Source organism: Barbus barbus, assembly GCF_936440315.1.
Source record: "Barbus barbus genome assembly, chromosome: 29".
NCBI lineage: Eukaryota > Metazoa > Chordata > Actinopteri > Cypriniformes > Cyprinidae > Barbus > Barbus barbus.
The window spans coordinates 18242404-18266684 of NC_136757.1; the positions used below are offsets into that span (position 1 = coordinate 18242404).

General features: G+C 38.6%; 3 protein-coding genes across 9 annotated transcripts; all 3 read right to left on the bottom strand.

Annotated features, from left to right (window-relative positions):
- Positions 1 to 1847: 1847 nt before the first annotated feature.
- LOC306849648 (pancreatic progenitor cell differentiation and proliferation factor A-like) lies at positions 1848 to 4070 on the bottom strand. Its single transcript, XM_079384831.1, has 5 exons — positions 3885 to 4070; positions 2666 to 2763; positions 2466 to 2543; positions 2250 to 2346; positions 1848 to 2162 (listed from the first exon to the last, which is right to left on the bottom strand). The coding sequence occupies exons 1-5, from the start codon at positions 4031 to 4033 to the stop codon at positions 2039 to 2041; spliced, it is 546 nt and encodes a 181-aa protein (XP_079240957.1). The 5' UTR covers positions 4034 to 4070; the 3' UTR covers positions 1848 to 2038.
- A 545-nt stretch (positions 4071 to 4615) lies between these two features.
- Positions 4616 to 14120, bottom strand: LOC306849646 (tumor protein D54-like). 7 transcript variants are annotated; one of them, XM_079384824.1, is made up of 10 exons: positions 13949 to 14114; positions 13359 to 13456; positions 12033 to 12181; positions 11638 to 11697; positions 10728 to 10775; positions 8458 to 8559; positions 7024 to 7047; positions 6627 to 6671; positions 6018 to 6066; positions 4617 to 5893 (listed from the first exon to the last, which is right to left on the bottom strand). In XM_079384824.1, exons 1-10 carry the CDS (start codon positions 13965 to 13967, stop codon positions 5825 to 5827), a joined length of 663 nt encoding a protein of 220 aa, XP_079240950.1. In that variant the 5' UTR covers positions 13968 to 14114; the 3' UTR covers positions 4617 to 5824. The 7 variants fall into 7 exon arrangements, 6 of the variants coding, with proteins under 6 accessions (XP_079240952.1, XP_079240950.1, XP_079240951.1 ...); XR_013782361.1 differs by having other exon boundaries at positions 4637 to 5893; positions 6936 to 7047; XM_079384826.1 differs by lacking the exon at positions 11638 to 11697 and having other exon boundaries at positions 4616 to 5893.
- A 161-nt stretch (positions 14121 to 14281) lies between these two features.
- On the bottom strand, positions 14282 to 24047 carry LOC306849647 (dnaJ homolog subfamily C member 5-like). The gene is made up of 5 exons (XM_079384830.1): positions 23870 to 24047; positions 18770 to 18901; positions 17776 to 17989; positions 17376 to 17547; positions 14282 to 17260 (listed from the first exon to the last, which is right to left on the bottom strand). Exons 2-5 carry the CDS (start codon positions 18877 to 18879, stop codon positions 17148 to 17150), a joined length of 609 nt encoding a protein of 202 aa, XP_079240956.1. The 5' UTR covers positions 18880 to 18901; positions 23870 to 24047; the 3' UTR covers positions 14282 to 17147.
- Positions 24048 to 24281: the final 234 nt, after the last annotated feature.

Sequence of the window (24281 nt, forward strand, 5' to 3'; positions counted from 1 at the left end):
ATTTGGCGTAAAAAACATGAAAGCATGGATCCATCCTGCCTTGTCTCAACGGTTCAGGCTGGTGGTGTAATGGTGTGGGAGATATTTTCTTGGCACACTTTGGGTCCCTTAGTACCAATTGAGCATCGTTTAAACGCCACAGCCTACCTGAGTATTGTTGCTGACCATGTCCATCCCTTTATGACTACAGTGTACTCTGATGGCTGCTTCCAGCAGGATAATGCACCATGTCACAAAGCTCAAATCATCTCAGACTGATTTCTTGAAAACATGACAATGACTTCACTTTACTCAAATGGCCTCTACAGTCACCAGATCTCAATCCAATAGAGCACCTTTGGGATGTGGTGGAACGGGAGATTCGCATCATGGATGTGCAGCCGACAAATCTGCAGCAACTGCGTGATGCTATCATGTCAATATGGACCAAAATCTCTGAGGAATGTTTCTTACGCCTTGTTGAATCTATGCCACGAAGAATTAAGGCAGTTCTGAAGGCATAAGGGGGTCCAACACGGTAGTAGCAAGGTGTACCTAATAAAGTGGCCAGTGAGTGTATATTTCTCCATTTCACTAAAAATGTCACTTACGCCCAAGTTCTCACCCCTCGGGTGGTAGTCAGAATGCACGCACACGATACCTTAAGGATATCTTCTCACTTGAAAATCATACCTTTTAATGTAGTTTTAAAACATTTGTGCTTCTGCATCACATCACGACGCATTGTGTAAAGTTTAATAAAGCCATTTACCAAAAAATACTGGTGACCAGATTTCTAAAATGGAAACAGGGAAATTTCCTAGTTTAGTGTTCAGAATATCATTGAAATCTCAGTTGCAAAAACTGGGGACACTTTTTGTATGCTTTTTATTTTTAAATACTCCATTTTAACTTTTCAAATGTTGATTTATGTCTGTGCTTTTGGAAATTAACCTTAATATACCTATGCACCCTATATCTATTCCCAATTAGGCTTGCATTTCTGAATAGCCTAAAACGTTAAAGTTAAAAGTTGTTCAGAGTCAAAAAAATAATAATTCCCTTGTTTACACACCCTCATGTTCTACCAGGTATGTACATTTCTTTGTTTAGATAAAACGTTTAGGAAAATAATCAGCCTCTCCTAGTCCATAATGCAAGTATAACCCATAACCCCAGTGGATAAATCAATGTCTTCTGAAGTGAAATTATATGTAGGCCTAAGTAGAATTATATATATGAAAAATATATTTTTAATATGTAATTTTAATGATAAACTATTGCTTCCAGCCAATAGGGTTAGCATTATACGTGTGCAAAAATACCTTTTACCTTCTTTTATTTGCCACTAACACCTTCAAGTTCTGCATGAACAAGTTGCAGTTAGTTGGTTTCTACAAATTAATTCTGACATGAAAAAACAACAGCTTCAGTTTCTTGCTGCCACATGTTGAATAGATGTGTCCAATGACAGCAGGTGTAGTGTTATATAAACCATATTAGCGTGTCCTGTCTTAGCACATTTTAATCGCACCAAAGCCTGCTTAATTCCAATCGTCTTGCACACAGCCTGTTGTTTAGCAGCTTATTCTCTGTAAAACAGCAGAGTCACTGAACAGAGACTGTTTAGTGCTAATCCCTCTATGATAGTACATTGATAGCCTAATAGTGATTTGCCATAATAATCCATACTAATGGAACTGAATATGACCATTTCAAAGAACATACTGTGATAAGATAGTGTGCGGGAGGAATAGAAACGATCACACCATACTTTAAGGCTGCAGTTAGTCATTTATTAGTAGCAAATATAACATTATTGCAAAGTGCACCCAGTGATACAGTGACACAGTAAAATACTCAAGTCATAAGGAAAGCATATTTTTGCCATTTTATTTGTTTATTTGGTCACAGATTTAAAAAAACCCCCAGCATTATATAGTATGACATAAAAAGCAGCCGGCTTTTACTAAAAATAAAAATGGAGCCTCCGTCGCCTGCTTCTGCCCACGGTGACTCCTGGATGAGGGGTGAAGGGTGTGGAATTGGGTCAGGGTGGTTATGAAGGGATAGGGGATCCAGGCTCCTTCCCGGAGTCACTGCTCTCACTCATTTTTCTCTTCATCACAATCTCTCGGGCAACGCAGGTCACCTGACCGTTTGTCACTGTGTAGGTGCCAACCCTGCCAATCAATATCAAGAACACCTTGCATGAAAACCAGAACTCAAGAGCTGAGTCAAACCAAACACAAAACGGCTCTTAAACTCACTTCTGCTGGGGTTCAGATCCATTGAGTGTCCCCATCTGATTCTGCTTCCCAAAGAAGAAACTGGACCACCAGTGGCCAGAGTCCTGTCGTGCCAGACCTGCCATGGAATTGGACAATGAACTTTTCTATTCCTTTACAATGAAAGCAGACTATATCTTTTCACATTTTGCGTAGATTTTAGGGTACTAAGATGTTAAATATCGTCAATTGATATACCTGGTGGGTGTGGAATGACCTCCCCAGTGTACTCCGAACTGCCACAGGAACTGTTGCTGGATGTAGATCCTATGCGCCCTGCAACATATTAAAATGATCATTGCATTTTAATAGATCAATGCATTTTATGGATCCTAAATCCAAAAAGACTATTTAATTCACGTGCTAATTATAAATGTGAAAGAAAAACATTTACTCACTTCGGTAGTAATCATGGGTGGCAACAAGGGAACCACTGGATGGAATTGATGCCATTTTCCCCGTCCTCAAAATGTCAACCGTATGAAAGATGGTAGACCTGTTAAAAAAAGATTTAGCAATAATAAGGACTAATCTGTCTGAGGACGACAGCTGCATGACTTCACAACAACATGGCCTTTGAAATACTAGGGCAGCCTGGAAAACATCTCAGGTAGGCTGATGCACAAACAGTCTGTGCTGTGAAGTTTTAACCATGTCTGGACCACATCCATCTTTTTCCCAATAGGTTAACGGTGTTGGTAAGATGTGAATATATTAATCAGTGCATTCAGAGATGAACTGAACCCTTTTGACATTTGAGATGAGAATCTTCCACTGAAACTGCACATCCATCCCTTCCTATTAACCTCATCCTGTAGAGTGTGATGTGATGATACTCAACAGCTGTTTCTTCAAGAATTATATTTCCATATTCAGTGATCCACTTGCTTAGAACAGCCATGACCCGATTGCAACAAGCATGCAGAATAGCTCATATTTCATGACACATGGCTATCCAAGGTTGTCTGCTTGCAGTTGCTTTGAGAATTTAAAATAAAGAAAAACTCAAATATATGGACTTCATGACCTTTATAGATTATACTAAAAAATGAATGCACTCAAAATAAGTGCATCTCATTTTATCTGCACATGAAAAACTCATTTACTGGTAAGCTACAAAAAATGCAGCAATAATAAATAATAATTACACAGTGATTAAGTGATAGCACAGTAATTTAGTGTGTTAGAGTAGCTTTAGTTTCACATCAAGGACCTGCAGACGTCAGGTTCCAGATGGGAAGAGGGATTTACCACGTGACCTGGATAATACCCTTCTGTGCTACATATAGCAGACGAGACATTTAAGTCACACTAGTGCTTTCAAAAGCTGACATGCACCGAAAGAAAAAAAATCTGTTATAGAAGTGTAAGTGCAAAAATACTAAGATCACTGCCTTAAAGAAGACCATGTCAAGATTTATGCTTTATCAGTTGCAACTAGGTGACTTCAAATTATTATTTTTTTTAACAGTTTATCCATTTGCATCACTTCAGAATTACAGATATTAATTGTTTAGCTGTAAATAAAAAGTAAACAATGGTTTTCCTTTCTAAACTGCCTGTCCAAACAAACAAACAAAAAACTAATGATAAAGAACTATTTCTTAGTTTCCTTACCTTTTATTTTTGGTGAGCGCTGATGTTGGTAGTGCACCAAAAGCAAAGCTTGGTTGGGTAAACGCTAGGCGACGGGGCCCATTTGTAGTTTGGTTCTTGGGTGAGACCCTCCAAGGTCTTTTGCTCCTCCGCTCCAAATTCTCCTGCATGTAGGGAGCATGGACTATTTATAACCTGAGTGACGATAAAGCCTGTCCCTCCCTGAGGGCGTGGCTTGGCAGCCGACTCAAAGTTAGGGGCGTTTCTTGTCTGTGGCACACAATGAGGGCGTGGTTTGTTCCCTGGCATGATATTGTAGGCGTGGCTTGGTCACCAGCACGGGATTGACAGGACAAACAGTGAATTAGGATGGGGTGTCCCCAGCTGTCAAAAAGAGCAGATAAGCGCTGCTAAACAACTTAAATCGATGTGTTAACCATTGCATCAATCCAACAAAGTCACGTGCCTTGGAAGTTTGTTTTCTAAAGAACGTAACAGGAAATCTCCAATACTGGGAAAAAAGTAATATAAAAAAACAATAACAATAGTATCGTCCCAATCTTTTAATTTGTCTCAGCTCTATTAATAAAATTTTTATACAGACAGCTCAAATGAACGGATGTTTGTCGCCACCTGCTGTCTGTTATAATTATTGGCCATTAATTGTAAATCACAACTATGAAGTAAGCTGCATGAAATGTAAGGTTTATTCTAAATGTAAGTGTGTGCATGGACAGATCAAACCACAATATTCTCGTTATTTCTTTGTCTTTAATAAACCCTGAACGGTGTAGTATGTTACAGCCACAAAGCATCGAACATGTATACAGTAGTAAGGTCAGTATGTAACATTCTGTAACAGATCATTGCATGGACTCCCATCAGCATAAAGAATCAAAAGAAAAGTTATGAAACTAACCAAAACATTTATTAAAAATGGCTTTTCCACCTCACAGTGAAATTGATCTTTGCCCACCACAATATTTGATTAAATAGTACAATCATTTAATTCAATCATCTTACTTAGAAATATTAGTTTTGCATCTGAGTAGTAATTAAATAATTTATAAACCCCATCTTTTCACCAAATGCCTTTATGGTCATTGTTACAGTACTGTACTATAGACAACCAAAGGGAATATACCCAGACAAAAGAGAAAAACTACAAAAGGTATTCCTCATGCGCCAAAAGAACAAGAATAAATTAACTCGCGCTAAACTTTTTAAAGGTAATAAGAAACAGGAGGCATGAATAGCACGAATCTCAAAACATCTCTGCTAGAACATATTGTAGTATATTTTTTATTATGACTTGGAAAATTGGGGGGAAAACTCAAAACAGACAAGAAAATAAATTAAATGTGAAATTTAAAACGCCCCTTCAGAGATGATACACATCTGGTGCTCGAGTCTCGTCACAAGGAAAGCTTTAGCACCTTTTGCCCTGAGTAACAAGCAGGGTAATAACCAGTGCAATATTCATTGTAGGATGCATGTAACAATAATAAACAGTGGCAAAGAAGCAGGCTGAAGAAGCCTGATGTGTGTTAGGACATTCTAAGTGTGAGCTGTGCAAACATTTCACCCCTTCATGCTGATCGTAACAGACCATTTACTACTGAAGTGTCAAAAAAGCCCTGTTGTTTGACAAAATAAAATATTACAATACATTTAAAGGTAATTCGATGCACAGAAGAAAACCTAACACTCCCAAAAAGAGTTATCCAGTTTTTAACATTATAATTTAAGAGGATTTGTTTGGCTACGATGCATAATGCAAGGGTGACAGTTGTTAAAGTAATCATCATCTCTTTGGATGTTGGCATCTTAATTTCTTAAAGCATCGTTTTCAATCTATACATTCACTTGAAGGTAACTTAGCAGTGGAGAGACTGGAGTGTATAGAAGGATATAGAAGGATCACAGCGGTCAGTTCTTGGTCATGAGGTTGTGCTTCCTGCTCAGAAAGGTGCGTTGTTGCTGGTTGGTGAATGGTCGCTCTCTCCATTTGATTGCCCCATTACTTTGTACTTTGGGAGGAACATACACTATTTTCATTATCAGCAACAGAAATGAACAATTGCGCAAGAAAAAAAACTAGCAAGAACTAAAATAGAAACTAATCAATGGAGAAAAAAAAAGAAAAGCTCTAACCTTCATATTCTCCACCTTGTCCTCAAAGGATTTAAAGCTAGGCGAGTTCCTGAGGAGATATTTAAGAAAAAATTAATAACAAAAAAAAAAAAAAACTAGGTTTCAAATAGCTTGAGTTTTACATGCAACCTAAGATGCAAAAGAAAAAGTTGCCAAACGACACCTTTAACTCTTAAAAAAGAAAAAAGAAAGGCTTTTCTACCCATTTAGGTGAAGCAGTACTGACAGGGCTTAACCAGCCACACAAAGTGAAAAAGCATTTGCAGAAAAATAGAGCTGCCTCTTAAATATGTCTATCTACTATCAACTCATCACAACGCTGACCATCCCTTCGGTTCTACCTGATACTATCTGTCTTTTTATACCTGTTGTACTTCTCTATTGCTTCTTGCGCAAATATGAAGCTATGAACTATTTTCTTTGAAAAGTGTATAAAGACTTGTTGTAAATGGTCTACCATTCCACTAAAATTATAGTAACATTACATGTAACTATTAACAAGCATTAGAATTTTCCTCAGCATGGAAGTTGTCTAAAAGAGATTTGTACATCAGGCAAAGACGGAGTGTTCAGATATTAATATGCAGAGGGGAAGGGCTGGTACTTTACCTCATAGCTGGCATACTTAAAGAGTGACGCATGGAAAAGTTGCTACTGTAGAGAGCAGGTTGGAGACAGAGCGAGCAGGGAGAGTTAGCCGAGCAGACAGCGTTAGCCGAGCACAGAGCAGAGAGAGAGAGAGAGAGAGAGAGAGAGAAATTGCAGAGCACAATGAAAAACTCATTAAAGCATCAGAACAAACTTTAGACAGGATAACGTCTCTACCACAGCTCTAGTAATTTAAGTTCATATGCAAAACTCTGATATCAATGACAGCATTAAAGGTAGATTCAGATACATCTGTCGCTTCACAGGTACCATTGAATGCTCTAGAACTCTTCATAGGTACAGGAGACCTCAAAAAGATGATAGCTGCCATCAGTGCAAGCTCTCGTATAGCTCTTACCCAGAGTTAGAGTACGGCAGAGCCCTGAGCAGCACGAACGCAGCAGTGTGGAGAAAAACACAACAATAAACAAAATCTATCAGAACATAGCATTGATGATATATACAGGACAGGAGAGAGTAAAAAGTAGAAACAAGCTGTGCAAATACAGGTTGTAAAACAGGATGTTAGTTGGTGCTACACTACTCTTTAAAAGTTTGGGGTCAGTAAAATAGTTCTATTAATTTAAAAGAAATTTAACACTTATTCAGCAAGGATGCATGTTGCACAACAGTTTTCAACACTGATAATAAAAATGTTTCCTGAGCAAATCAGCATGTTATAATGATTTCTGAAGGATCGTGTGACACTGAAGACGAGTAATGGCTGCTGAAAATTCAGCTTTCCCACTCCATTATAAAACATTAAAATAAATATTTCACTATTTTACAGTTTATACAGTATTTTTAATCCAATGAATGCAGCCTTGGTGAGCATAAGAGAGTGTAAAATTCTTACCGACCCCAATTGTTTTTAATAGTAGTGTACGTATCAGGTTAGATAGCTAGAGAAGCAAAAACAAGTGTATGCACAGCAAGCATAAATCACACAATTTGAAAAGCTATGCAAATTTGCAACCTGTTTGTTTGGTGTCAAATCAGAGCAGAATGTCTCATTTTGATAAGCTCTGTTCCTTGACATAGTGTTCAAAACAAGCTGTTTCACTGCTAAACACCACAGAACTCATGCTACTGCAGCCATCTGGAGATTTCCCACCATACAAATACCTCATTACAGATACTGACAGTCAGTAGCTGTTGGCTATTAGTCCAAGTCTGAAGACAGTTGTCTGGCTAAAATGTGTTTAATATGAATGTCTTTTTCATGTTTGATTTACCGTAGTACCACTGGTCTATTTCAATTGGATATTGAATCAAATCTGACCACATTTTCTTTTTTAATGGTCTTATTGAGCATGATTCATCAGTGCACATTATTTCAAAGAAATTATTTTTCAACTAAATCAAGTCTCATCTTAACATTTTTCCTGAATATCCTGCTGACTATCCTTTTCACTTAAATGTTATGTTACGGCAGAACAGTATTCAAAAACTGAGAGGAGATATACTTTTAAAGCTTTTATGCATGCATTCTTGATGTTTTATCATAAGGGGCCATTTTATCCTAACAGGACCAGACTGAAAAGAGGATCTGGACTCCGTTTTCTTTAGAACACAACTTTGAAACATGAAGTCACAAGAGCATCAAACAATCAGTACATACGAAAACAACCATCATACAAGGAATCAGAGGATTCACAGAGTAACTAATAAAAAAGGAGAATGAAAAGTTTGAGACGGAAGAAGAAGAATAATATGGGAGATTGAGATTACTAGTAGTCGAAGAAAAAAAAAGAGTGAGAAAAGGTATGCAGAGGAGGAATATATAGTTCACCTCATCTCTCCAAATCGGTTTCTGATGGCAGAGCCCATTGAGTTGAACGCAGCTGACGTCACGTGACCTGCCTGAGACAGAGTCTCCTGAGTCCTCTTATAGCTAAAGAGTAGAGAGACAGAACAATTTCTCCTTTTAGCAGTTGTCAGTTATATTGAACTACTGTAGCTGACAGCTCAGATAGAGAAGCAACTAAGAACCAAGACAGCAACAGAAAATTCATTCTAGAGGTGAAAGCATCAAGAACTTGTCAACATTTAAAGATAAATAAAATGGCCATGCAGCTAAAGGTTTAAACTAAACTTCACATTTGAAATTGCCTGCTAACCACTAAATGTTATGGGGAAAAAAACACAATGTAAAAGCAAAATGCAAGTAGTCTGTACAATTTGTTCACTATATAAACTACCATTCAAAAGTCTGGGGTCTGAAAAACTTTAATGTTTTTGAAAGAAGTCTCCTATGCTCACCAGGGATGCATTTATTTGATCAAAGAGTAAAAACAGTCATTCAAATTGTTTTGAAAACATTTTAAAATGTAATTTATTCCTGTGATGGCAAAGCTGAATTTTCATGATCCTTCACAAATCATTCTAATACGTTGATTTGGTGCTGAAGAAATGTTTTTAATCCTTATTATCGTTACTCTGCTTAATATTTCTGTGGAAACAGCAATACAGCAGCTTTTCAAGATACTTTGATGAATAGAAAATTCAGAAGAACTACATTTATTAAAATGATAAACCTTTTGTAACATTAGAAATGTCTTTACTGCCACTTTTGTTCAATTTTATTGCATCCTTGGTGAATAAAAAAAAAAAAGATTAATTTGTTTTGAGATGACATAAGGCTGAATGAATGAAAGAATCTGGATTTTTAGGTGAATTATTCATATAAAATAAGTAAAAGCTATCCGGACTAACTATCTAGACACCTGTGTGTCCATCTTTTTACACCAGATGCTGCTGTCTGAATCTTATTGTACAAAATCTGCACCTGGATTGAACACACATTTTCATCCTGATTACACACACACACACACCTCAAACACAATTGTGCAGACCCATATACAGACATTATTCACAAACACACAGATGCACAAAAGCATGTAGATAAGCACCTGTCCTTTTTCAAAAAATATACACCCTTTTTCTTTCAGTCTCTCAGATGTAATGTAATCTCTGAAGCAAACAAGTACACAGCCGCAGACAATCCCTCACACAGTCCTCTAATGACCTTAGGTAAGGCTAAGCCACTTTGCTTTGGGAAAATCCCATCATGAGTTCTCCAAGTCAGCTTTCTCAGCACATGCCCAAGCACAAACACTACACCCTTCCCAAACTGCACAACCTCCCCTTTGTCTCAAGGTCTGAGATCAGATGATATCGCAGGGCACTGATAACTAATAAAAAATGTCTGACAAGGTCAAGGAAAGTGTAGCAGCTATGGATCTGGGTTGTTAACACACACACACAAAAAACACAGGTTTGACATCATTTATTTAGATCACTGTGCCAATAAAGATGATGCCCCTAAAATAATCCTCATTAAAATGATTCTTTATTAAATTTATAGACAATCACCCAGAAGCTCTGTATCAGAGTAAAGACTTTGTGTCCTTACAGTCTTCTGATTTATGATCTGATCTGTTCGACATCAGAGGGGTGTAATGGGTCACACCATGACGCTTAGGAAAGTTTGTGCTAGTGTCACTGAGAAGCTTGTTGTTTGGTTAACAAGCATAGTGACATCAGTGCTCTTATGAGATTAAAGTCTCTCAATCTGAGGAGAAAGTTTTTCAACCTATTTCAGGGTTGAAGTGCTGAGTTCTGCTTTATAGGCCTGGCCTATTATAACAATGCATTAAGTATCATATTAATTTATCATGTGTTTATTTATTTTACATTTTACTTAATATGTTGGGTAACATTTTATTTTACAGTGTCCTTTGTTACATGTTGCATGCCTTTAGTATAGTAATACCAGTAAATTATGCATAATTACAAGCAAGTAATGCTCAAACAAAGCTTAATACTAATCCTAAAGTAAGTACGTTGTTAATTAATATTACTTGGTATGTAATTGCATAATTACACAGCTAAGGACACCTTAAAATAAAGCGAAACATATATATTTATATGGCAGTTTGAAACATAAAACCCACATAAAAATAAAATCCACATTGCAGTCACCCAATGCAGGCACATTTTGAACATTTAAAAATAAAATTTATTATATATAAAATCAAATATTAATGAAATCAAACTCACGCATCAGAACGTCCGATTTCCTCAAATGTGGCCGAAGCTGTAAGGTATCTACAAACACAAATTTCCACATTATTAACATATAATAATGTACAAAAGTTCTGTTTAAATTCTGTGAACTGTGCAAGCTGCAACATACGTATGGATGTCAAAACATTTTGACATCAGACCTTAAATTGATAAAAATAAAATATAGTAATAATAATAATTTGAAGGGCTAAGAAAGGAATGGTGCTGGACCACAGCATAAGCCTAAACATTAAAGGTGACAATACTACAGCTTAAACATATTGATCTGAATGCAAATCACTTCAAACACAACCACCCAGGGATGTTGAAAAACTCCTAAAACAGGTTTGACTTCTCTTTTAAGTACTATGGCTTAGCTGTATAAAACCCTGCCTAACACTTTATTTCAGCTATTTTTGTATATGCATCAACTGCACATTACTGAGCACTATCTCAAAATATTCTGGTAAAGCGATCCAAAAACCTTCCTCATGTTGCAAGCAAAGATGACAAAATAACCTTCAAGTTTATTTGTTATTTTTTCCTCTTTTATTGCCTCAGATTTTTGTTCTTAGTTTGTTCTATTTTTCTTAAACTTCACAGGGCATCAGAAGCTAGCCAACTTCATTGTTCAAGTGATATAATCAACACTAATAAAAAATATACAGCTTGATACGTGAACTGTTTATTCTCTCTCTTCATTATTAAAGAATGCGATATATGCGGTTATAATATATTGGTATATCCCATTTGTAGAAAGGGAACATAGAAACTCAGAGTCAGGACAGGGATCATGGGAAGGGCCACAAAGCATACAAAGGAAAAAGAAACAAGGCAGCAGATCCACACCAAGCAAACAGAATGACAAGACCAAGCAACAACAGGCAAAAGATAGAAAACTCACAAATTAGATGAGGTAACTCTATGATTCAAGTCTCCAAGAGTTTGTGAGGTTCTCATATAACTAGAAGCAGAAATAGATATATTAAAAGAAAAAGACATTTTTTAAAAGAGTTTTTAGCTCAGACGTTAGTGAAAGACCACCAAAGATTAGCTTCAAGAAAATAAGAATATAGAGATATTAATTTGGTATATATAAATACCTTATATATACACAATGTAGGCTATACTTTTAAGCATATACATTACATATTGAAATAAAAAATTATGCCCCATCATCAGGCACTGTTAAGAGATTCAAACAGCACATGTATAAAAACACAGCATGAGATTAGAAAAGACAGATGAAGGTTAAGGTGATGTTCAGGTTTACAGGTTTAACAGACAGGAAGTACTCACGCATTGGAGCACTGAACTTCATGCCAGCCTTTGGTGAAGTTCTGTTTGATTTCAGAGAGGGGACCGATGCCAAGTCTGCGCTTGAGCTCAGTGGCGTGTCTCTCCTTCGCCATGAGAACCTGTTTCAGTGTCTGAATCTCATCCTCCACCTAATTTACAAATAATTGTTAATTACATCTTCCAAGCAGGGCTCAACAACTGGCCTTACCATAAAATAAAAACATTTTATCAGTGATGCACCAAAATGCATTTATATATATATAAAAATGGGGGCAATGACAAAAGTGTTGCGTTTATAATTTTGTTCAGTGTGTATATCATATATATATATATATATATATATATATATATATATATATATATAGAGAGAGAGAGAGAGAGAGAGAGAGCGCGCGAGCGAGAGAGGGAGATATATATATGTATAGAGAGAGAGAGAGAGAGAAATCTGCATCAATACATTTTAGTTTTAATCATATTTTTTAGATGTCAGAATGAAATAGGAAAAATTTTTTGAGATCCAAAACATGAATATATTTCATATAAATACAAATCTTTCATCTTTTACAGAATATTCAAAGCTGTTCTTTTCTATTCACACAAGCAGTGAATGAATAATGCATTTTTTATAATAAAAATATTTGTGAAACAACTGCCTAATAAAAACTGTACTTTGGTGCTGCAAATACAGTATATTATACAACACAAAGAAAACCAACTTTTACATCTGAGCTGAATTCTAGCAAAACAATTCCGTTAAAATGGTTAGAAGGTGAGATTAAAGTAAGCAGCTTACCACAGCATTATGATCAAAATTGTTAACAAACAAATCAACCAGTTCAACATGTTAACTTGCGCTTGAACAAGTTAAAACTTGTGGCTTTGACAAGTGTGTTTTAGGTTGTGGTTAGGACAGTCACACAGACTATCAAAATAAAAATACCTGAAAATGTTTAAATGCATTACTTTACAATAACAACTAAATATCCTTATATGTCTCCTCCATTTCATTAAATTTCTCTTGTTGATTAGAAACAACTAAGCATCTGCAACCTTTGTACATTGTAATGTTCATGGCTTGTCTGTGCTGAAAATGTAAATGTATAGTTCTCCTAAAAATGAAAAGTCTATTATCATTGTTATCATATTTCATTACCAAGTGTTCACTTTTTTTTTCATTGACAGACAAAAAGTAGAAGACAATGTTTTAAAGCTATCGTTATTTAATTGTTGCCTTTCAGATGCCCACAAATGAATCTTCACTATGTAGATCAGGGGAATGAAACCATTTTCTCTGGGGTTCAGGGAGGAAGAAAAAGCCTGCGGTACCTTGGTGAGCTCCACCTGTATCTCTTCTGCCTCCTCCTCTGTCAGGCCTGGCGGTAGCATCCCTCCACTGGCTACACCTGTGTATATCATTGAAGAGCCTATAGACAAATAAAAAATGAAGGATTCAGGGCAGAAGCGTTGATATACTGATACTGTGGGGGTCTTCTCATCAGCGCCACAGGAGTAAGGGTGTACATGAGGGGCATTATTCAGACAGTGATGCCAAGAAGAACTACAGCTGTATTTCTTTTGTTTAAAAATAGAGTAGTTACTCTAATTCTAGTTGTAAGTCTCTCCAGCTAGGTCAACAGCTAGGTCAACACTAATGTACATGCTCAGCTGTCAAGCCGACCAGCACTGAACTATTATAACGTTACACCTGGTATGTAATGTGACGACAGTTTTAGCACACCGAATTAAAGCCACTTAAATTACACCCAAAACACATTATTAAAATGAGTTTCTCAATATTATTCACGGTTTTCATATAGGGAACTCTCTTAACTCCTTTAAATAGGAGTTGTTTTGCACTTTTTATTAGCGCCACCCACTAGACTGCACCTGCTCAAAGCACAGAAAACTCAACTTACCGGGCTCAGAGGACTCCATTTCGGATAAACTACGATCTTCGATTAGATTTACCTACGTGTAAACAAATGTCTCTGCGTATATTTTGGGATGGATGGAAAAGAAAGTTCACCCTCCTCGACCAGGCTCCAAGGTTTATCCAGCGACGAGCTCGAGCTTCCGGAGCGCGGATATGACGTCACCACGCCCTACGCTCGTTATTATGGTTAATATTCATTGTTTAAAGCAGCATGTACCATATATTTATTTAGAAGTACCACTAACCAAAACCTTTTATATACAAATATATATCTCGGATGGGGTTATCTTTTTATTTTAAGAAGACTACACTCAACCATGTTCATAAACATTTATTTTACACCAGCAAATAAATGTTTTTTATTTTTATTTTAGTCATACAATAACCATGCTACAACATAAAGGTCTAGTATTATTCTTTTTAATAATTCAGTGTATTTACAAGAGACCTTCACTATAGAACTATGAGTAGCATAGTTTCAGAGTCAAATTCATGTAACATACCATTTGAAACAAGGACAGTTCATTTTAAACATGACCAAATAAGACCATAAATAAAATTTAAAAATCATAAAATTACCATTTCACTATAGTTACTCTAAACAATTTCTCTTCTTTCTGAAGACATAATATGCAACAATTTCCTGACCATTTTTCTCCAGTATATTTTATTTATTCTCCATTAAGCAAGGTTCATTCAACGTAAAATCCAACATTTTAATGACTAAGCCATACTCTTTATACGAGTGTAGTTCTGATACAGATAATGCACAGAAAAAAGACCACAGAGGCTAACAACCATTAAAAACCATCTAGAGCATTGGAACAAGGAAATGAGAAAGAGAGTAAGAGAGAGAGAGGAGAAAGAGAGCAGATAGTGACTGAAGATACCATTGTACTCCATAATGAAATGTAAACAATTCAATGAAAAATCATTGGCCTTTGAAGGGTAACTAGAAAAGTGAATGGCTGGTGACATTTGTATTCAGCTCCAGTTAGAGCTGACATGGAAAATAAGAACAGACACATGACAAACAAAATTCAGACCTGCCCACGTAAACAGACAGTGAGTAAAAAGCAAAAGAGTTAATATGGCATTGATGGTCATTTTAGTGTTTGTAATTGCAGATTCAGAAAATCAGGTTTGGTATAGGAAGGTTATTAAAGCACTTTCATTTATACTTAAAGAGGGAACTGACCTTATGTGAGGTGACTCAGACCCTTTTAGCTGTTGGTGAAATCACCACACACACCGTCTTTTTCACAATGTCACTGAAAAAAACGTGTAAACATAATCAAGAGCAACACAATGAAGTTTAAGGATCATATCACTTAACTAGGCTATATGAAACAAAAATAGTTTAATGGTTTAGTTGAATCTTTTCAGGGATAATGCCGCAGCTCAGAGGAGAATCTTTCAAATAAATGCTAGTGTTGCAGCATTAAACCATAGCTGCTCAAAAAAAAAAATCTCACACAGTCTCGCACTGTGAAAAAGCCAGTTTTTAGGACAATTAAGATTGTATGCATTATTTTCATTACTATTAAGAAGTACTATTATTACAGAGAACAAACCCATGACCACTAATGTAATTAAAAAGTTATGTTACTTAAATGCTGATCAATTAAATGAGCAAATTAAATGTTAATTTATTTATTTTTTAATCCAGACAAAATAAATTTACATTATTGTCCTTTCAGGTTTTGAGAGATTAGACTTTGAACATGTATCCAGATGCTTGTAGTGTTAAAATAAATTTGCCACTCCAATAAATAAATCTCATAAACAAACATCATAAATGCCTACCACTCAGGAATTAATGTATTCAAAATACAAGCATATCTCACAATAGACAATATATCTTGGCATAGGGAGTCTCAAGTGACCACAAGGCGGCCATAACCACAGACACAAAGAAGAGTTATATCTTAACTATATGCGGCAACAACTAAAATATAAAAATGACCAAAATATACATATACTGTACATACACGTGATGTGTGTAGATTGTATATCTATATAAAAAATGTCTCATCTGTTATAGTTTCCACCTTACGTACACACTCACTGTGATATGACACTATAGGAGTTTATGTCAGATTGTGTTCACGATTCCCTTTTGACGAGAGAAAAGAGACACAAGTGGGCCAAACTGAGAATAGCACTAAGACCAAAGCTGAGAGCCCAAACATGTTATCGCACATCAACGAACAACCTACACACTACACAGAGTTGACCGTTAAATCCATTCCATATATAGAGAAGAGTCCTAAGTTTGGCTCAGCTTGTTGCAAATAGTTCTCAGAATAAGACAGAAACACCAACACCCAGATGTAAATGAGCAAAATACTAAAAAGAAATGGCATATTATCAATTGCATCATTTGTATCTCTCTCTCAGAAAAAAAAGCTGTATTGAAACAAAAAAAATAATATGTATGAATAAACAAAGCGAAGCAATCCAAAGAATCAAATTAATGTTGAATCCTGCTGTGAATTTTTTAAAACTGAAACTCAATTAAGTGACACAAAGCAGATAAAATTGCCTACAGGGACACGTAAGATTCAAATTACGGTAAACCAGGAAGATTGGCAAGGTATGCAAACTGAATATTTAAGATTTTAAAAATGAAATATATTCCTGCTGTTTCTCAGCGCAGTCGCACTAGTCTTCGAACACCTATGGCAAGTTCACGGAGTCAACTTTAAACCACACTCAAGTACTTATAAATGGGAACAAACATTTCATGTCAATAAATATAGCAAAAACTGCGAAAAATTCATTAAACGTAGTCAAGGAACAGTGCATGCCACGGGACGACGAGCAAATCTGGCTGGAGGAGTGAGGGAACGAGTGGAAGGCAAGATCGGAGGTCAAAGGCAACAAAGAGATCAGGGTAAACGACAGGATCTTTTTTTATCTTTTTTCTTAAGCTCGTTTTTTAAGCTACGGTACGGTGAGGCGGATGTGAGCCACTCTTGTGTGGGTGATGGAAGTGGTGTGTGATTCAGGGACAGGATACGCTAAAGAATTCAGCTCCATCGCTGGATTTCCTCCTCTCAAAAACAGGCTTTTTTTAGTTGTAGTTGAAGGATTCTTTCCATTAATTTTTTTTCTCTCGGAGAGATGGCGCAGAGTGGTGAGAGACAATCCACGGGGTGAGGGTGAAGAGAGTGGGGCATTTAATTGAAGCCGGTGTCAGTGTGGTAAGTAGTATGGTAACCGTCAGACGTTAGCTGGGTGGTTTCTGTGGCAGACGAGGGCTGCATCACGATGGGCTCACCTCCACCTGCCTCTGCAGAAAGATTTCAACAGGACATAATGTTTTAAACATAAAGAATCTGGGGGATAGTAAGAGTAGCTGTTTGAAGGTGGCATGTTATGGGCATATGATATAGCACACATCTAACCTCTCTCATCGGACTGCAGTTGGGCCTCTAAGTCTTCAGGTGAAACATAGAATTCCTGTTCCTGTCCCTCGGGTGGCCGTGGTTTACACTTCCCACAGCAGCAGTTACAACAACAGCACAGGCAACAGCAGAAGTAGCAGCCTGTCGCCAGGCCACAGAAAATAAACAGAGCCTGTAGGGGGAGACAGAGAGCAACACAACAAATTAGAGTGAAAAAAACATTTGAAATTACTGTCAAATGTTTCCTGAGCATCAAATCAGTATATTAGAATGATTTCTCAAGTACTGTGTGACACTGAAGACTGGAGAAATGACTGCTGAAAATTCAGCTTTGCCAATACAGGACCAAATTATTTTAAACCTTACATAAAATACAGCAAGAAAAACTCAAGAGTCTTACCTTGGCCCACCAGCTGGATAGGACAAAGTAAGTGTTGACGTTCTCTTCTCCAAACTGTTCAGCCACATAAAGTCCCAGAGAGCCATACTTATCATAGATGTTTCTCTTTGTCGGGTCGTTAAGGATGGCATGGGCATTGTTTATCTCTTTAAACTTATCAGCTGCCTCAGGGTTGTCAGGATTCTTGTCAGGATGAAATTTCAATGCCAATTTCCTTTAAAAGATCATTTAAAAAAGGGCACATAAACTACATTAAATGCATTCAGACTTAGGCATTTGGACATAATGCAAAAAACTGTTGTCTGATAGACTGTTGCAAAATAAATAATAATTAATAAAAAAATAAAATAAAGGGGAACAGATTGTATTGTATTGGTTAATTTTAATATCAATTCTAAACTAACCGGAAACAAATTATTAAGTTGGTGTAACACTGAAACAAAAATATTCAATTGTTTTTTTATTTGTATCAATATATCTGATAAGGGCACAGCCAAAAATAATTATTTTGTTTTTATAATAAATTAGACAAATAAAATGTTTAAATATAAACTGACTTAAAAAAAAATAATATAATTACATTCGATTAATTAGTCAGTATTTTCATTAATATCACATTTATATTATACAGTAAAATGTGTTTAGCATCTTTTTTTGGTATGAAAAATGGTATTGAGAATCATGAAATATCATTAATGCATAATACAATTATAATAATGCTGTGATATTTCTAGGCTATTGTACCATGAAAATTTCACACTGTGATATCTCTTTAAAAAACACTTCATAATGAGATCTATTACTTTTGTGTGGTTAAAACTGTGCATGGCAAACGGTCCCCGAATGCACTTAGTTTTATTGAGCTGCAGGCTTCCACATTGCTGTGTGCTGCATTTAGCCTATAAACATCTGATGAAAACTCCAGCCAGTAAATGAAGCAGAGCAGAACGCTGTACAGGGACGCTGAAGAAACGACTGAGCTTCTCAGACTCACCGGTATGACTTCTTGATGTCATCGACAGTGGCCAGTTTGTCGACACCCAGCACATGATAGAGTGATTCTCCAGAGGTGGAGAGACTGCGCTGCCTCTGCTGCTCAGCCATGGCAAATCAGGTCGTCAACAATCTGAAAACACACAAACACACAATATGCTGCATGATGCTAATATTACAAATCTCTTATAAAATTACAAAGCATGAATATTGAAGCATTTAATTTGAACATCTGGGAACATCATAATGCAATATTTCCATATGAGGCCTAATGACAAATGACCTTACCATCATCACTATAAATCCAAAATAATCATGAATCCTCATTATTCATAGGTCATCTATTGATCTATTCTTGCACTTTCTCGTTTCATCAGGCTTTCATTTTTAGTCACAATAAATTTACTTAAGTTCTTTTTAATTAATTTTATTTACCATTTTGTATAAAGTTGGAATATTCTCAAACTGATGTGAGGCTTTATTTCATAAAACATTTAAGTAAACATAACACAGAACTAAATTTCACAGATTTGAGCAGACATCTTTTCCAAACCCCAAGTACTTTGCTGTTCTGATTAAATCTAACCAACAAAATCTCATTCAGATGTCTGCTCTCATCATCAACTGTTTATGAACCCTTGGAGTTGCTAAATATGTCCTGATTATAAATTTGCCTCTAAACCCAAGAGGACAGAGAAAACGCATTATCAGATGAACAGCAGACATGCAGAGAGAACATGTCTGATATTCTCCTGATCATAGTTTGGGGTTTAAACACTAAAACCACTCAAGATAATTAGTAGTTTAAATGGATTTCAGATCAATACATCAACTTAGAGACTAAACAGATCAGCTGGATCTTTTAAAGACAGCATAAAGGGCCCAAACAACAATAAATATCATGCTGCTTCATGTCATAGCATAATGTTCAGGCTATTGACAAGTACAGTATCAAAAAGATGTTTCTAATGACAACCTGCCTAACTGTACACTAATAGAGTGACGCTGAACAAATCCTTTACTAATGTAGTGATGACATAACTAGCACTCCCTAGTGATCATAAGCATTACTGATGATTCATCAGCTGACTCACATTTTCAGCTAATTCGGTCAGCTAATTCTTTCGTGTTGATCAACAGAAAGAGAAATCGATACCACGGGGTTCAGTTTCCAGCAAATGTTATATTCAGAACCTAGCAGGGTGAAGACGGATTATTACAAGTGTCGCCTTGTGAATCAATCAAATCCATATGGTCAGGTGTAGCATCTAGATCTGAGCCTTATTATGGTGTAGGCTACCGAAGGACATGAAACACAAAGACTGACACAGTTTCATATCAGTAGAACAATAAAGAAAAGTGTTAATCTGTCCCTCCATGTGCTTGCTTGTCTAATCATGTCTGGAGAGGCCTGGGTTTATGTCAAATCAATCTTGTACACCACAGTAAGCTTTACTCAGCTGACTGTAGTACCTCCAATAGTTCCCTCTCGAGAGCGGTCTCTCGACATAGCATAAATGCCTTGGGGACTCCCTTCCTTCCTAACCTACCTGAAATCTTATTTCACAATGCCAGTGAAGTTGCAACTCTCACTGGCCAATGCCAGCCAAGACGGCCGCTATATAATGCGCTGTTTTGGCAGCATAAATTCAGAATCTTCCTCTTTCACACATCCTGCTGAAGACAGTTGTGGAGAAGACGCAAGAAGATGGATTTCCCTCTCGGCGTTCCAGCATGTTCAACGTTTGCACGCTGTGTTCGGGACCCATCGAGGCCCCAGACACTCACGAGTTCTGTATCCTGTGCCTGGGTCTCGCCCATGCGGAGGCAGCACTCAACGGGTCGGGCTGCCCGCACTGCGAGTTCTCAGTGCGGGTGCTTAGGGCCTGGAGAAGCATCGCAATGTCCCACCACTGCCAATGAGCCGCTGGTGGGGCGACCGTGCAGAAAGGTGCGATTCACTGACCCCCCCCCGCTGTGCTTCGGAGATTATCTCATTCTGTGCGGAGTGGCAAGTAGGGCTCGCTGCAGTCCACAAGATCCAGGGGGCGTGGTTGGATCCACATCTAGGGGGTGGAGATGGGGTGGGTTTAGGGATCAAGGGGTGGAGATGGGTAGGTTTAGGTAAATGTAAGGTGGGAGGAGTTGGATCTGGATCCAACCGCGCCCACTGGATCTTGTGGGCTGCAGCGAGACGCTCCTCCGGAGGGGGACGACGACGATCTTGACGAGGCGCTGTCCCTAACGACATCCGAGAAGGACTGGGCCCACACTCCAGAGGAGCGCTCTGAAGTGGAGGGATACACCGCGTTCCAGGATGAGCTTGTTAGGATTCTCACCAAGGCCATGAACGATCTCGGCCTAGAGTGGGAGTCCACTGACGAACCGACTAAGAGCAAGCTGGATTCGTGGTTCCTTCACTCGGGCCGCCGAGTTGCCACGCCGAGGAAGTGAGCCCCTTTCCTCCCCGACCTGCACGACGAGGTCGCCAAGGCGTGGCCTACGCCCCAATCGGCTCGCACCCACGCTGGCGGGTCGGAGATTTTCACCCAAGTCGACGGAGCGGAAGGCCGAGGATATACGCGCATTCCGCCCGTCGAGGAATCCATTGCCGCGCACATCTGCCCCTCCTCTGCCTCCCTGAAGGCGGGTGCTACGCTGCCATCAAGACCCTGCCGTTTGACCGCACATGTCGCGGACAAAGCGTATGCCGCCTCGGGGGAAGCGGTCTCGGCGCTCCACACAATGGCAGTACTCCAAGTTTTTCAGGCACAGCTCCTGAAATCCCTGGACGAGGGTGGGGCGGATCCCGAGGCATTTAAAGATCTTTGCGCGGCAACGGATTTTGCACTTAAAGCTACAAAGAAGACGGCCCAGGCGATCGGCCGGAGCATGGGCTACATGGTGGTGCTCCACCAACATCTGTGCCTGACACTCACTGAGCTTAAGGACGCGGACAGGAGGGCACTGTCAACGCTCCTGTATCTCACCTTGCTCCTGTATCTCACCTTGCCTCTCTCGGTGGAGGCTATCGCGGAGCGCTACTCAGAGGCACAGAAACGCTTGAGGGTGAGTCACTTCCTACCGCGCCGGGCCAGCCTCCAGCACGGAGTAGATCCTCATTTGCTTCCAACCGGCCGTCGAAGCAGCCCCCCTCTGCTTCCGTTTCATCGGCGCCAAACCCAGAGCTTGCTGTTCGCGCTAAAACTCCATGGCAGAGGGCGCCAAGAGAAAAGGGCCATTATGGCTTCAAGAAGGGCGGCCGTCCCGACAGGGGAAATGCTCCTTCGGAGTAGAACCCTCGTTCCTGACGGGGAGATACAGAGGAGGAGAGCACCGAGCGGCGGGCCCGCCGCGGAGCGCCCAACATTTTCTCACGAAGTCCCCTTGGCGGTTACAGTCGACTACGAGAATGTTTGTGTTGTGTATGTTCAGAATGCAATAAAGTCTGTGACACGAGTCTCTTTTTCTCCTCCTCCAGCAATAGCGGCTACAATCAGTATCCTCGCCCCGCCCCTATTAGCCGTCTTGGCTGGCATTGGCCAGTGAGAGTTGCAACTTCACTGGCGTTGTGCAATAAGATTTCAGGTAGGTTAGGAAGGAAGGGAGTCCCCAAGGCGTTTACGCCATGTCTCGTTCCCGTCTCTCAGGGAACAGAGGTTACGATAGTAACCGGAGACGTTTACTCAGCACTGCCAGACACTAATAATTCAGGCAAGCATTCAGGGCTCCAGAGGAAGAGTGTGAGACTCCTTAAAAGAAGATATTTGGGCACTTGTATGTGTGTGTCAGATTAGTTAGAAAAAATCTAATAGCTTTGGTGCATCGTTGATAATAGACCCCTAAACACCAAATTCTGTTGTGAACTTTGATGTGTTCTATAGCTAATGCGTCTTAAAATTCATAAGCTGTTCACTGTAAGTAGTGTTTAATGTAGATGTAAATGATAATCATCCATCCATAGAATAAAATGATGATTAAAATCCTTAGTATTACAAATGTTATGTGTTATGGTAGTACATTTTCCAGAAGCATCATGAGGATTCAGGAGCTGCAGAAATGGCCTGGCTGCATTCAGCCTCACATGAAACTTTCAAACAGACCCACCCATGATCCCCAACATGATGTATGGGTTGACAGCTCACAAGATTTAGTGACTAAGCCAATAAACAAAGTAGGAATTATAGGTAGAGTTTCATTAGCGGTTATTTAACGCGCATTGTTAGGGATTCTTTAAAAGAACCGATATACTGACTCAACCTGGACGAATGACGAGTCGGTTCTTTTATTATTTTTTTATAGCGAGACCAGTATAGTGTGATCCCCAAACGAAAGACTGAAACTTACATCTGAATAACTGGCTGTTCAAATGGAAACGTTTAGTTAAGTAATATAAATAAATAAATTGTATATGTTACCAATAAAAAAAAAAATATTAGGATAAATCATTCCACTGCATTCTGCCTCTAAAAGTATGTGTAGTTAAATGTAATTGAAAATGTGTAAACGCGCCTCATTTAATTATAAGCCTATCTGTTGTATAGAAATCTTAAATTGTTTTATAACTTGGCAACAGAACCGGAATCGGATTCCAATTCCGCACGATTCCCATCCCCACCGTTAACGATACAGATCGACACGCAACTGCGCATGAAAGAGCGCTCGTTTTTATAAATGTCGCACTAAGTTATATGTGTCCGCATCAAAGCATCTCTATTCAACAAGAGTTATTGTTAACAAGAAAAAATACACATATGATTCATTCACTCGATTTGCTGATGTGAATCTGCGCAACAAACGGCAGATCGTTTTTTTCTGTTCAACAAAATGCTGATTGCGATCTATCGGTGTTGATAGATTACTTCACCAAACGGAACGGATTTACGGTTAATCTTTGACACGCTTCGCTTCTGCATCACCAGAAAGGGCCCCGGTGCTTTGCTCTCCAGCATCCATATTCTCTGGCCTGTTAGCTCGCGCTCCCTTTAACGTTACACCACATAAAACCAATTCACACAAGCCCACTTATAAATCAAGAGAGCAGGCAAAATGTGTTTTTTTTCTTTAGGTGTAACGTGGTTTCAACGCATGCACCGCTTACCGTTTCGTCGGCCCCGGCGTCGTGATTAATTTCTGTGCGTAAAAGAAAACGATGTTAAATTTGTGGTTGCATCCCCGGGAACCGCGCGATCACGTAAGTGTACTAGATGCAGCAGATCTCGCTCGGCTCCGCCCACCCCTGACATCACCACGACGTGCGCAGCACCCCCTGTAGAACTAGGCCCGTTTCACTGGATGAAGGGGGTCTTACACTGTCATCGAGAGGATATGGCTCAGAAAACAAAACAGTAACCCTTATTTTACCTAATGCCATGTGTTTTCAAAGAGCGCTAAACAACCAATTTTGGTAGTGTATGTAATGACCCGTAATGTTTCATTGATTTGTGATTTTTCATGGAATCATATGCGGCTCTGATTTGTTCTGTCTCCGCCTTCTGGTGAGTGAAAGGACA